The sequence below is a fragment of the Mustelus asterias genome, chromosome 16 (genome assembly GCF_964213995.1).
Source record: "Mustelus asterias chromosome 16, sMusAst1.hap1.1, whole genome shotgun sequence".
NCBI lineage: Eukaryota > Metazoa > Chordata > Chondrichthyes > Carcharhiniformes > Triakidae > Mustelus > Mustelus asterias.
The window spans coordinates 73,410,016-73,425,181 of record NC_135816.1 but is presented as its reverse complement, the minus strand read 5'-3'; the positions used below and the strand labels follow the sequence as shown (position 1 = coordinate 73,425,181).

At 38.9% G+C, this 15,166-nt stretch overlaps 1 protein-coding gene across 3 annotated transcripts in view; it reads right to left on the bottom strand.

The window, feature by feature from the left end:
* Positions 1-15,166, bottom strand: part of LOC144505246 (transcription elongation regulator 1-like) — a 116,713-nt gene that overhangs the window by 36,736 nt on the left and 64,811 nt on the right. The window contains exons 6-8 of one of the 3 annotated variants that reach the window (XM_078231276.1): positions 4,786-4,815; positions 4,167-4,229; positions 1,294-1,491 (exon numbers count right to left, since the gene is read on the bottom strand). In XM_078231276.1, coding sequence (XP_078087402.1) covers positions 1,294-1,491; positions 4,167-4,229; positions 4,786-4,815 — 291 coding nt within the window. The remainder of the gene's footprint in view (positions 1-1,293; positions 1,492-4,166; positions 4,230-4,785; positions 4,816-15,166) is intronic. The other 2 variants (XM_078231277.1, XM_078231278.1) reach the window with 2 other exon arrangements.

Genomic DNA, 15,166 nt, shown 5'->3' with positions numbered 1-15,166 from the left:
CGGTGCCAATCTTGCAGGCTGCTTTGTCCAGGATGGTGTTGAGCTTTGGTATTGTTGGAGCTTCCTTCATCCAGGCAGGTGGAGAGTATTCCATCACAATCTGACTTATGCCTTGTAGATGCTGGACAGGCTTTGGGGAAATCAGAAGGTGAGTTACTCTCTGCAGAATTCACAGCCTCTAACCTGCTCTTGTAGCCACGGTTTCTTTTAGCTGGTCCACTTCAGTTTCTGGTCAATGGTAACCCCCTACTCCCCCCATCCAAGGATGTTGATAATGGGGGAATTCAGTGATGGTAATGCCATTAAATATCAAGGGGCAATGATTAGATTCGCTCTTGTTGATTTGATTTATTGTCACATGTAATAGCATACAGTGAAAAGTATTGTTTCTTGTGCGAAACAGACAAAGCACACCGTTCATAGAGAGGGAAAGGAGAGGATGCAGAATGTAGTGCTACAGTCATTGCTATGGTGTAGAGAAAGATCAACTTAATATAAGGTAGGTCCATTCAAATGTCTGATGGCAGCAGGGAAGAAGCTGTTCTTGAGTTGGTTGATACGTGACCTCAGACTTATGCATCTTTTTCCCGACGGAAGAAGGTCGAAGAGAGTATGTCCAGGGTGCGTGGGGTCCTTGATTATGCTGGCTGCTTTTCCAAGGTATGCAAAGTATAGACAGAGTCAATGGATGGGAGGCTGGCTTGGAGATGATCATTCCTCGCACTTGCCAATTGTCAGCCGAAGCCTGAACACTGTCAAGGTCTTCTTCATTTTGGGCACAGACTGCTTCAGGAATGAGTAATCTTACTTGACTGTATTAACTGTGAGATGAAATTTCTCATTTTTCTCAACTTACTGGAGGACCCAATTATCCTTTCCACTTGAGCGCCCGACACCACCTTCCCCATTCAATGGCCCAGTGAATAAAAGTACTACACAGTGTATTAAGGCAGAAAGAACAGGTGTCATCACAGGTAGCAACTGATGGTGCCATAATTGATCTCAGTGCTGTGAGTTAGAGAGGGGAAAATTATTCAGCATCCCTGATCACTACTGATGCCCAGTGGCCCTTGCTCGGTGAGCCACAGTGCCCCAGTTTTTGAATTGCCCACCAAGGTTCGTCAACAAGTCTGTTTCATAAATTATGTCCTCTTGTCAGATGCCAGTGTTGACACGGTAACCACAGAACGGTATTTTAGAAGGAACTGAACAGCTTCAGCAAGAAATGGATGTTGATACGAAGTAAAACTTCAGGGGCAATAGCCTTACTTTTGGAAATTTATGACCAGTTACCTTTTTCTTTGAGCTCCTGAGGTTTCTCCCATGTAGATTCTAAGGTCCGGTTGTTATAATAATAGGTTTTTCCATCACCAGTTTTATATTCTGTCCATTCAGAGCCTGGGATACCTCCAGGAAGGGCGACAGAAGATGCTATTGTAACCTGTGGAGGTAACATCGGCACCATAGGTGGGGCCATTCCGGGTAACATACCTGAAAAGGAGAACATAGCATGTTCAAACTATACCACAATGACCACATCTTTTAATCAGAGCAAAACAAAACAGGGGGGCGGGGGGGGAATCTAATCTCAAAGGTTTAGGATCAAAATTTTAGCTTCATTACCCGCCCCAGAAAAATATACACAGGCAGCAAACCTATATTTCCAAGCTTCCAAAAAGTGATGATCTTTGTTCCCCACAGCTTTACCTCTTCTCTCTAATATGTTCAAATCAATTTCTTATTTGACTAGTGTTTGCTGTCAGGATAATTGTTATCTTTGCTGGTTTTAATGGGATTCGGTCATTACTAAGAAGTCGTTCCTTGTAACATTACTACTGCAAAATCAACTAAGTTCCAAATAAAATCTCAGGGAGAAGAAAATAGCTGTGGTAAAAATCCTTTCAGATGGAAATAACGGTTTAGATACCCTTGCTGCAATCCCCATTGTTAGCTTTTGCCTTTTTCGCAGTCTAATCACATTTTTCACTCAATGCTGCACAAACAGCGTGAACAACTGCTTTAAGATTCATCCCACAGCTGGCAAGATGAAATATGTGGAGTGAAATGACAGATCAGAATCTTTGTTATATAGCCTGGAAGTAAGAGAGTCGAACGTTACTCAGAAGCAATTTCAAACAAACTTGTTTCCTTTAGTTCAAAGTCACCGTAGGTCTATGGGTCTGCACCAAGATAATAGTTAAAATGTTAAAACTACATAAAATTTTTAAAAAAGAGCCGTCATCAACTTTTAAACAATCACCCACAATTTCTTTCTGAACGATGTTCGACTGTTTTATTTCCTGAGTAGAGATTCTGATCTGTCATTTCACTCCCAAGTTTTATCTTGCCATCCAACCCCTCGCAGAAAAATAATTAACATATCAAAAATACGATTTGATCTCCAAATGAATGTAGTTTAAGCGCGTTGCATATACAAAGACTTTTATTTATTAAAATGAGACCTCTGCCTTCATTTTAATTTGTGATTTTAGTGTGAGCTTTTTGATCACTAACGGAGAAAAGCAGATGGTGTATCAAAATTTTGAGGTACTGTATGATACTTCAAGTTGCAATGGAACAAGTGTTTAATTATTTGAATTTAACTTGCTGACAGAAGTTAATTGTATTTTATTGCGTGTCATTTGTAATTTTCACTTGCCTCTAAATTATCATTTCGTACATGTGGATTTTCAAAATGAAATAACACTACACAGTAAGCAGTACACTCATTCCCTGAATTCAATTCAAAAGTTACTTAAGCCACAAAAGATGTGAACATTACACACTCAGTAGGAAACTATTATTCTGGAATAATTGGAAAGCCAGATAGGACATTATCACATAATTTCAACTGCATCTTGTTGGGGAAACCAAAGATCAATTCTCAATCCTTGTGAAAGATAATGAGTTCTCACCTTCTGTTTCATTTGTCTGATGATCCCCAAGCTTTCTACAATTAAACTGAAGGCATCATGTAGATCACTAGTCATATGCTAAAGCTTAAGACTTAAAATTTGTTTTCTCCTTGCATATAACATGGAATATAAATTAACCCAACAGCTTCTGAAAAAGGTTCTATGGCCTGCATTCAGCAGATAAACCAAATCTGTCTAGTCTGTGTTCCTGTACACAAGCTACTTTTCATAATACTGGAGTTATCCTTGTCTTTATGTTTGTGTACAGGATCATTACAATCCATCATTGCATGCTCTGGATGCTCAAGGAACTGTGACTTTGATGGGCATTCAAAGTCAACAAGTGCTAAAATGCCCAAAATAGATAAGTTTCAGAATACATGATGCAGTATTGCCCAACGCCATGCTAAGAAACTTTTGTGCATTACAGCAACCTGCTCCCCCATAATAATAACGTACTTGGAAATAATGGACCCTAACAACAAGAGAGGGCTGAGAACTCTGGATTTATTTGGTTGGAGATTTTTGCTCACTGTATAGCATTATACAAACCAGAGCCATTGGTGCAACAGAGTTCTTGTTCACCAAAGATGTAAAAAGCTGGACAAAGTGGTGGAATCCTGAAATCCAGAAGTTCAGGATAGACACCTCCAACTTCTGACACATAAAAACCTTTGCCCAGTTGGAAACACTCTCCACCCCATGTAACAACAATCATATAGGACTTTTCTTTCTTTCAACTTGGATTCATGTTGTGTTGTTTAAGCTACATTAATTAAAAATAGCGAAGCAAACAAACCATAAGAAATTGCAGAACAAAGTTACTGAGCGAGGTTATGGGATAGCACTCATAGGCATGCATGCAAACTGACTACTTTGCATGAGGAAACAGATTTTGCACACACAAACATTGGTCAACACAGATGGCGCAGCTATGTGGATGAAGGAAGGCTTTACATAAGCACAAACAAATGAACCAAATACAATACAAGCAAAACTAGTTGGGAAGCGGCACATGAAATACTCCACCCCCAGCAATACTGGGTACTGGCCGAGCATGGCGATATCCAAGCTACTTCTAAATAAATGTCCCAAAGTTATGATCGTTTTTGATGGAATATTTGGATAATGCTAGCTTAAAATAAAGCCAGAGGTTTGGCCATACGTATTTAGTTGGACAGCTGAAATAAAATCAGAACATTCAAATATCATGCCACTAAGAAGACAGAAAGGACCAAGATAAAATATTACCGTTCTTGGCGGTAGTGACTGTCTTTACATACGGGCAGCTGACTATTTGCATCATTGCTACACCTGTAAGAATGGATAAGCAAGCGTGTTGGAGAAAAGATAGGTGTCAGCTGTTACGATTTTAAAGCTGCATTATAGTTAAAAACATGTTCCAATTCCTCATTTAGATCATCAGTTGTAAAAACACAGTACAACATTGCAGTGGGAAAAATTGTGCACATTAACTTAGTCTTTGATTGTCTGAAATGGAAAGTCACACTAGGGGCTTCAGTAGTACCGTGTGTTCCCATGACATGTACACACTTATCCCAAGTATACATTTAAAAGGAACACAAACTTGTGTACATCGTGGCATTAAAAAATGATTAACATGTCATACAGTAACAATCTGGGAAAGCATAAAGACATTTGCATTGCCTGAACTAAACTGAACAAAGTAACAGCAGTGAAAATTGGGGCCATTTATCTACATCATATGCATCTGTAAGGGACACATAATTAAGTAAAATTTGCTGCGAATATTACGAACATTAACACCACAGGTTTCCTATGAAATGGAGGAAATTTTGGCTTGTTAAAAAGGAACATAAAAAGACACTTAACTGAGGTATGCACTTACAGGTAAGTGGAGTAGACTGTACTTGTAAACCTGCAAGAATTGACATAGGTACATCCTCAGGAATTAACAACTGAATCTCTCAGATAATGTACAGAAAGAATGCATTACAGAACATTAATAGGCGCACATGCCTAAATCCAATTTAGTAAGAATATATGTACATATTAGAAGTAAAACCAACAAAAATCAAAAACATCATGAAGTATAATGCAGCTTTAAACTAAGCTAGAGTCAATTTATCCCCCACTGATCCCAATTCAACTCAGCAGGAGACAGATTGAAATCCTTCCAAATATATGCACTGACAAAGTCAGTCTCTCACTAAAAAAAATGCTTATTTAAACAGATAAATTTACTTTCTTCAAGTACGTTTGGGGAAGTTTATCACTTTAAAATCAGTACTTTCGCCAGATGCTTAGATCCTGAGCCTTGACAGACTGTGCATTCCCCTTCTTCCTTAAAGTCACTAGCCTGGGCTTAAGTTCCCATGGGTGTTAGTTGTTTTGAGTGTCACAGCTTCGTCAGTGTTCATGCCATTCAATTGAGGACAAAGTTGAACTTTACTATAATCTCAACTGACATCTCTACTGTCAAATTTTCAGCAACAATAGGAATCAGTGGATTTTTCTCCTTCTGAAGCATCAAGAGGGAGGCCACCGTTCGATCAGCATACTTGACAGCATCAGTGAACACAATGCACACATGACATCCCTGGAGTGTATGGCACTGTACTGTCACTAAGTCACTGGGAAGCCTACCACAAACGATTAAATGCAGCTAAGTACATCTGGCACAACCTCAGAAAAATGCTCAACATTCTCCATGTTTGAAAAGTAGCGCTCGCTTGATTTTTCTTTAAACCATAACTAGGTGAACTAAGTGTTTGTTCATTAGGGTGAGGAATGCTGTTGCAGAAATTACACATATGAATTAAGTACAATTTGAATTGTGTTTTTCTCCATGCAAGTTGGAACAGGCCCCAGGGAATGCAATGCAATAATGTTCCTTAATCATCAAATTGACATCAGGTCAAGGCGCAATTCCTATCTCCCTGGAATGACCATTTTAATTTTGGCGAGTTTTCAGCTCATGCATTGTACATAGAAAATAAATAACACTGTGATCAACAAAATTACCAAGACGTTTGCAATGATGATTAACGCTATATTAATAGCGAAAATTCAACTTCACAATCATTTTTGAAACATGACTTATGGGTCTCCTCGTTGTCCTTTTACCATCAAATCCCCTCTCTGGTCTTCATCTGTGAAGACTGGCCTTCCAGATTCTTCTTCAACTCTCATTTTAAGTGAACGTTAATTGTCTCCTTTAAATTATGGAACATAACTTTTAACGAGGCACCCATATCCAAATAAACCATCAGGACTCAAGAAATCTCAGTTTATAGCATAAATTAAACAAAAACCAAGGATATGAAAATTCATCTCAAATTAAATCAATTGTTAAAGCCTTGTTCTGGAAGAATTGCTAGTGGTTCCTGTGGCTGTAGTATTATTCTGTTTGCACCATGGTCCCTCCCCCCAGTTAAATGTTGAGCATCCTTGAGGGGTTGTGGGTGGGTGGGGGGGGGGGGGGGGGGGGGGGTGGAGAAACGAGGTGGGGGTGAAAGCAGATGGTGGAATCTTCTATAAAAGCAGCAAACGGAAGGCAAAAACATCAGGCAGATATATTAGTCATTGCCATCTGCTGGTTTGTGATAGAATGCCCAGCTGAAACAGGTTTTGCTTTTTGCTTCAGGTTTCAGGTTGTAATTATTTACATGCTACAGGTAGGTGACTGCTTTTTCAGAGTATTAAGAAATGTTTATACCTCACTGAAGCAAAACACTTTTTAAATGATGTTATTTTTGTTTTCAGCTCTTCCAGTTAAAGCATTTTCTCCAAGATCCAATAATTGTATGTTATTCTACCAAGTTTTCCCAATACCTTACTAAATATGATAAACCCTTGCTGGGATACAGTCCGATGCATCACAGCCCTCTTGTAACCTCAGCCGAGTCACGTGTTCTGCATGGTTTGGGCATGGAGCATTTGAAAATTATCTGGCATTTCAGTGTCCTCACCAGATGTCACAGCAGCACATTCCTGGTTCAGTCACTATGTTAATCAGGATTAAACTGTGACTGATGTTCATTCTCCCTATCCTCGGGCTTCAGAGGCCAAACATAATAGTACTGCTACCCTAGCTTGGCATTTGTTTTTTAAATGGCTCAATTCTGAAAAATTAAACTATTGCAGAGTCACATTTCAAAACAAGCCTTTTGGGTCATGTTGCCCCAAATTTTCCTGGGAACAAGCGCTGTGGCCAGAGTAATTTTTTTTTTAAAAAAAGAGTTTTTGACTTGGGGCATTTGTTACGCTTCATATTATCCCAGAACTTTAACACCATTACCCCCATCGAGAACACATTGCCAGGATTTTGCAGTAACAGTACTGTGAGGCTATCAGTGCTCACCATTGTTCAGGAATAAACTGTATAGCAACTTCTTGCATCTGCACTTGTGCGGTTAAATGTATAAATAAGGAAATGGCCATCAGAGTTGCTCTGGTCTTCCAGAAACTTCACGTTACAGGCGCTTCAAGAGACTTGGCATCAAAATATATGGAAAGGTGTGAAGTCACGGCAATTATCCACAAGTCATACCAGATTAATTAATTAAATTACTGCCCTGCTAAATGAGCTCCGTGATATAGAAAATTCATTTTTACAAGTGGTGGATTCTCATTCCTTCATATATTAATTGTTGGGAGTTTTAAAAATAACTGACATTTATTTCTACCTCCCTTATTTCTCTCTGAATCCTATCTTTATCTATTCATTTCACTTTCTGTACATTTCCCATTGAATATTCTTAGACTTCCTGGTTTACAATCACAGATACATACATATAATCCTATAGTGCAGGAGGCCCACAGAAATTCTGTGGGTGAGTGCAAACATAATTTTTAGTTCAAACATCAGTTTGATTCAGCCAAGTCTGTAAACATGTCCACAAAAGTTTCCTTTCAGAGAATCCCTACAGTGCAGAAGAGACCATTTGGTGAGTGCTATTCATTCACCAATCACAAAATCTAAGCAACTAAGTACATTTCCATAGCTCTGCCTCCTGGTTAAAATTAATGCTAATTCCAGTTTTGTCTGCATTCAGGCCCGTTTCCACAGAATTGTCACTTAAGACTCAACAATATTGCTGGCAACCTGGTAGCAGAGTAATTTGCATGTCCAAGCATGTGACTGAATTTATGCACAAACACAAGTGAAAGGACTGAGATTTGAGCCAGCATCATGTGAGGATTGGTGGACAGAGATAACTGGTAGTGGAAACCACTCTGCAGAAAGATTAAAATATTGCAGATGCTGGAAATGCTTAATAAAAACAGAAAATGCTGGAAATACTCAGCCCAAGCACAGTAAACTTTGTTTTGCTCTCCCAGGAAAAGCTAGGCCCTGTGAATGATACATTTTGATGTAAACAATGACCAGAAGAAGAAATATTTTGTATTTAAGACTTCTCAGCATTGAATAAATGCACAAAGACATTTAAATCCATTAAGTATTGCATTCCTAAAGCTACTGTTATAAGAGGAAATGTTACAAAAATGAAGTTCCCACCTCACTTATGGTTTGTTACATGATCTGCCTGAAAACACTAGTGTCCCGTGAGCACGGAATTATCAAAAAATGTAATGCACAGGATAAGCAGAGCAAAAGGTGACGGTATTGAATGGAGTTTCTACAGAAGAAAAGGCCACAAATTCACCCCAAATTATTTTATGGTAACACTTCGATTATTCCTTCTAAATTGTTTTTGTAACCGAGACTGCTCCTTATCTTCAATTTGTTCATACTTCAGAAATAATCTCTTCAGAACATTGCTGAAGGAAGGGTGAATTATCTTGAGTGAATAACAAAACCCTTGTGATCGGCAGCAGCTGGTGATCTTTGACAGGCAAGACGCAGCTATATGTGCCTAACCAAGTCAATGTATCACAACAGCAATGGGCCCTTCCTGTGGAATTCCATCACCAACCATATAAATTGTATATTATCTTTGTTGAACTGCATTGTTCAGCACCTGTCTTTCTTTAGCCTTCCTTTTAAAAGGCAAATAAAACTTTTTGGAGAAAAGAGAAATGGAGTATTGCCAGGCTTTGGTACTGGTCCAAAGCTTTGGTACTGGTCTAAAGTATAGGGAGCAAAGGAGAGATGAGCAGATTTTGTTTTAAATGCACCCTTGAAAGGTGGCAGAAGCAGATTCAAACTTCAAAAGGGAAATTGATTTATAAATGTAAAAAAGAAATAATTGCATGGTTATGGGAAAAGAACAGGACAGTTTCACACAGCATTATAATAAAACAACTTTGAATGACATCAAGGCTTTTCAGGAGCATTATTACTCTAGTTACATTAAGTATTCTGTGTCTGAGGGTTATAATATTGCAGATTTACTGAGCAGCAAGGTTACATTAAAGTTAGATGTTCTATTGGAAAGGATTGTTTGTTAATCTTTGCTTAAAAGATAGAAAGCCAAGGGTTAACTAGTGTGGTAACTATTTAAACCTTTTTTGAGACTCACTAACAATCTCCACGAACATGCTAAATTTTGGAAGGTGGGCATTGAAATTCTATTACCTGAGAGATGACAACAGCAATCAGCAAAAGAGTGAGCGAGTTGGGGAAATGGCAGCAACTGTAATAACCTCTCGCCAGTTTGTTACAATAATCACTGCGCTATGTTACTGGACTTATAATCCAGAATCTAGTTAAATGTTGTTATATATAGGAAAGTAGGGAGGGGTTGCCATCGTATAGTCAGCCAGAATATGAAGCTTTTTAAATATTCAATTTCTTCTGAGGTCTATAGAATGTGCCAGTGGAATGAATGTTTTAGCATGACTACAGTGTCAGTCACAAACTGGAACAAAAGAACGTGCGAAGACTTAGTGTGCCAAAGCCTAAAACACTCAAAGTTGGAGTAAGACGATAACTTATCCAGGTAATGCTAATTACTGCTTAGTTTCAAAATGTTCAGGTTACAACAGTTTATCAAAATTAAATCACTGTTACAAATAGTTCTTACACACCTGAGAGAAGCTAAGTATTGCAGCACTGTGTATTGGAAGGCAGAAAGATTTGCATTCACAGCCTCAAAATATTTTATTGGCAATCAATTTCACCTGAAGTACAATCAGCTTCATAATTTAGAAAATGGGCCAGTACACGAGGGAGGTCCCCTGCTCTCCTTCAAAATAGTGCCATGGGATCTTGTACGCCTACCTAAGAGGGCAGACGGGACCTTGGATTAAAGACAGCGTGGCACTCCTTCAGTACTGCACTGAACTACCAGCCCAGATTATGTACAAGTAACAACCCACGTTCTGTTGCTTCAAACACGAGTGCCCGTGAGCTGATGACTGATAAAAGGGAAGCCAATTTCAAGTGTTGAATATTTAATTATGAAATTAAGATTAGAGGTTTCCAATGAGGACCGCATTTTGAGATAGAGATGCAATATCAAAATATAAATGGCTTTTTGGACAAACTACCTTGCTCGTGAATCCTGAACTTTTAGAATGCTAGTAGGAATTTAATCATATGGATAAAGACTGTTGTCATTCAAGTTTCAGTTTAGTATTTCTCACTTCTATTAGCCTAATGCAAGGTGAAAAAAAGAGCAACGACTTTTTATTTGAAATCCAAAATTATGAATGTCATTAAAAAAATTCCAAGAGGCAAAAGCATGTACAGCAAAAATTAATTTTAACCTCAAGAATTCCCATGGTCAGTATCAATCCATGAAATGTCAAATAGACCCATGCTCTGCACTAACCGCTTTCACATCTATTCATCTTGTAACGAGCAGCTCCTCATTTAAGTATACAAACTTGGATACACGCATATACAGGGAAGACAAAAGAAAGAAGAAAAAATATAAGTCTTTCTTTCCCCATTAAAAAAATTAGTCAAATATTCTGAAAGTCTTCATGTATAATTAATTTGCACAGTTGTTTTCATGCGGAAATAGGAAGGCTGTGCGTACACTGCAATAGAAGTCAGCAACAAGATTCCCAATTGATCCACTTTTGGTTTTGGTCTGGATGGGAATGTTGTGCCCTGGACTGCTGAATGAGTCACATCAGCTATACTACTGACACATTTATGATAATTTGGCTCTGCATGTGCAATGTTCAATGTAGCCCAGCAAACTTTTATATGCCACTCTCCCTTTTTTCTTAAAAAAGGAACTACATTCAGGTGTTACTGGTCGACATCGCAGGATCATTCAATAAATGGAAGCACTTATTTTCTGTGCCTCTGAATTACTTTCGCAGTATCCACAAAAAGTTAGATCACAAGTAATCCAATGAACAAATCTCATTTATACCGAGGCATATGTAATGAACTATCAGTTCCCCAGTATAGATTTAAAAATATGCTGGACAGCCTTTTTGGAAATATGATTCTATCTGCTGCAACTCCTCAGGTGTATATTAGAAACGGCAAAATCTTTCGAATAGGTGTTCGTTTACTGGAAAAATTACACAGCCCAGGAACCATTTTCCCCGTAGATAAATAGTACAAATCTGATTTCCCATGGAATTTTCATTCTTATTGTACAGATGTTGAGGAGCAGACAGTTCTAACAGCAGCGTTGTGATGAAGATAGGGGAAAAATACAATGAAGAACAAAAAAAAACAACTGTGGGAGAAGTGAGGAAGGGGTAATAAAAAGCACAATAGGGCCAGGACATCCAAGGGGTGGACAAGGGAGAGAATCAGCCAGGATTGAAAAATGCTAAGGAAACTGGAAACAGATGCAGTGGGGTAAAGACATAAAGATGATAACCGATTAGGAAAAATTAGCAGAAAAAGTTTGAAGAGGAAGAACAGCCAGAACTAAAACTGAGTAAATTGGAATAACCTTCTCCAGACTCATTCTATAAAAGGTGTTTGATTGTTGAGTAGCATTATTTATCCATTGGAATCAGGTCGCATGTGAATTCCAGTTCCCCAAGTTATTTCTCCTCTGTATCTATTCCAATCATATTGTAATTGTGTCACATTGTTTTCATTTCCCTCAGTAGCTGACATTTGTGAAGACTAAACTTTATTCTTTCTCCACTTATTTTAGCCAAGCTTCTAAGTTTCAGACAGGAACACTGCAGATCAGAAAAAGGAATGAAAGGAAGAGCAAAAGTAAGTAATTTGGCCCCATCACACTGCAATCTTTCATGACCTCCATAATACCATGTATAGTAGATGTCAACCAAAATACAAACAGATCATAGAATGTATTTGCGACAGTTTCCTCGAACAGTATGTAACGGAACCAAGAGGGAGCAAGCTATCCTGGATCTGGTCCTGTGCAATGAGACAGGAATAATTAATGATCTCACAGTGAGGGATCCTCTCGGAAGGAATGATCACAGTATGACTGAATTTAAAATACAGATGGAGTGCAGGAAGGCAAAATCCAGTGCCTTGTGCTTAAACAAAGGAGACAACAATGGGATGAGGGAGAAGTTGGCTAAGGTAGACAGGGAGCAAAAACTTTATGGTGTGACAATTGAGGAACAGTGGAGGACTTTCAAAGTGATTCTTCACAGTGCTCAGCAAAAGTGTATACCAGTGGAAGGACTGTAGAAAAAGGGACAATCAGCCATGGATATCTAAGGAAATAAAGGAGGATATCAAATTGAAATAAAATGCATACAAAATGTCAAAGATTAGTGGAAAACTAGAGGATTGGGAAATCTTTGAAGGTCAGAGAGCAACAAAAAAAGCTGTAAAGAAAAGCAAGATAGATTATGAGAGCAAACTAGCTCAGAATGTAAAAACAGATAGCAAAGCTTTCTACAAATATATAGGGAAAAAAAGTGGCTACGGTAAACATTGGTCCTTTAGAGGATGAGAAGGGGGATTAAATAACAGGAAATAAGGAACTGGCTAAGACATTAAACAGGTACTTTGTGTCAGTCTTCATAGTGAAAGACACAAATAACATGCCAAAAATTGATAACAAGGCAGCTTTGGGAGCTGAGGATCTAGAAGCGATCATTATCACTAAAGAAGCAGTGTTAGGTAAGCTACTGGGGCTAAAGATAGACAAGTCTCCTGGCCCTGATGGAATGCATCCCCGGGTACTAAGATTTGGCGGGAGAAATAGCAAATGCACTCGTGGTAATTTGCTAAAATTTGCTGGACTCTGGGGCGGTTCCAGCAGATTGGAAAACAGCAAATGTGACACCACTGGTTAAAAAAGGAGGTAGACAAAAGGTGGGTAATTATAGGCCTGTTAGCTTAACTTTTGTAGTGGGGAAAATGCTTGAATCTATCAAGGAAAAAGTAGCAAGACATCTGGATAGAAATTGTCCCATTGGGAAGCCAACATGGGTTCATGGAAGGCAGGTCATGTTTAACTAATTTAGTGGAACTCTGAGGACATTACAAGCACGGTGGACAATGGGAACTGATGGATGTGGTGTATCTGAATTTCTAGAAGGCATTCTACAAAGTGCTGCACAAAAGGCTACTGCATAAGATAAAGGTGTTCCAGGTAACGTATTAACATGGATAGAGGATTGGTTAACTAACAGAAAACAAAAAGTGGGGATAATTGGGTGTTTTTCTGGTTGGCAATCAGTGACCAGTGGTATGCCTCAGGGATCAGTGTTGGGACCGCAATTGTTTACAATTTACATAGATGATTTAGAGTTGGGGACAAGTGTAGTGTGTCAAAGTTCATAGATGACACTAAGATCAGTGGTAGAGCAAAGTGCGCAGAGGACACTGACATTGAACATCTGCAAAGGGATATAGATCATCTCAGTGAGTGGCCAAGAGTCTGGCAAATGGAGTACAATGTTGGTAAATGTGAGGTCTTCCATTTTGGTAGAAATAACAGCAAAATGGACTATTATTTAGATAGTAAAAAAATTGCAGCATGCTGCTGTGTAAAGGGACTCGAGTGTCCTTTCGCATGAATCACAAAAAGTTGGTTTGCAGATGCAGCAGGTAATTAAGGCGGCAAATGGAATTTTGCCCTTCATTGCTAGAGGGATAGCGTTTTAAAACAGGGAGGCAATGTTGCAGCTGTACAAGGTGCTGGTGAGGCCACACCTGGAGTACTGTGTACAGTTTTGGTCTCCTTACTTGAGAAAGGATATACTGGCACTGGAGGGGGTGCACAGGAGATTCACTAGACCGATTCCAGAGTTGAGAGGGTTGGCTTGTGTGGAAAGACTGAGTAGACTGGGGCTATACTCACTGGAATTTAGAAGAATGAGGGGGGATCTTATAGAAACATAAAATTATGAAGGAATAGATAAGGTAGAAGCAGGAAGGTTGTTTCCACTGGTGAGTGAACTGGGAGTGTAGCCTCAAAATAAGGGGGAGCAGATTTCGGATCGAGTTGAGGAGGAACGTCTTCCCCCAAAGAGTTGTGAATCTGTGGAATTCCGTGCCCAGTAAAGCAGTTGAGGCTACTTTGTTGAAAGTTTTTAAGGCAAAGATAGATAGATTTTTGAACAGTGAAGGAATTAAGGGTTATGGTGAGCAGGTCGGTAAGTGGAGCTGAGTTCACGAAAAGATCAGCCGTTATCTTATTGAATGGTGGAGCAGGCTCGAGGGGCTAAATGGCCTACCCCTGCTTCCAGTTCCTGTTATGTAGATCAACTCAATTTTTAAACCCAGAACTGTAGAGATTTTGCTTATTCTGTGCAAAACATTTTCTTGCTGCTGATCCAACTCGAGCCATTTTATATAACCAGCCCCAGTTTATCAAATGCACATGTTAAAATACAGCCCATCACTAGGTTTATCAAACATTCCATTCAAATTGCTGACATGCAACTTACACCCCTCATCAACATTCATGGACACAAACATCTATATATACAGAAAGATGTACTAAATTTCAAACACTAATGTGGAGTCAGCCACCTAATTTGTCTAAGAAATTCTCACTACTGCGTTAGCAATTCTATTGCTATCATACCATGAGATGGAGATCCCAGTTCAAACCTTGATCAGCTAAATCCAAGAATATTCTTGGTAAAATTAATGCAGCTTTAGAAGTACAATAACTAAGAGATAATTAAAAAACTCAATTGATAAATACACCGTGCCAAGTTAACATTTTCTGCACTGCAAAACCAGAAAAAGCAACACTTCAAATGCTGACCAGCTGCCCCTTAACACCACCTAAACAAAACTCACCATTTTCCCTTGGCCAAATTTTATAACTATTTTAGGGCCAACCTATTGACAGATGAATAATGCTCAAGGCTAATTACTCAAAGTTCACAAGCCGAAGGCTTAGAAAGAACAGAGAAACTGACTATGTAACATCCGAGAAATA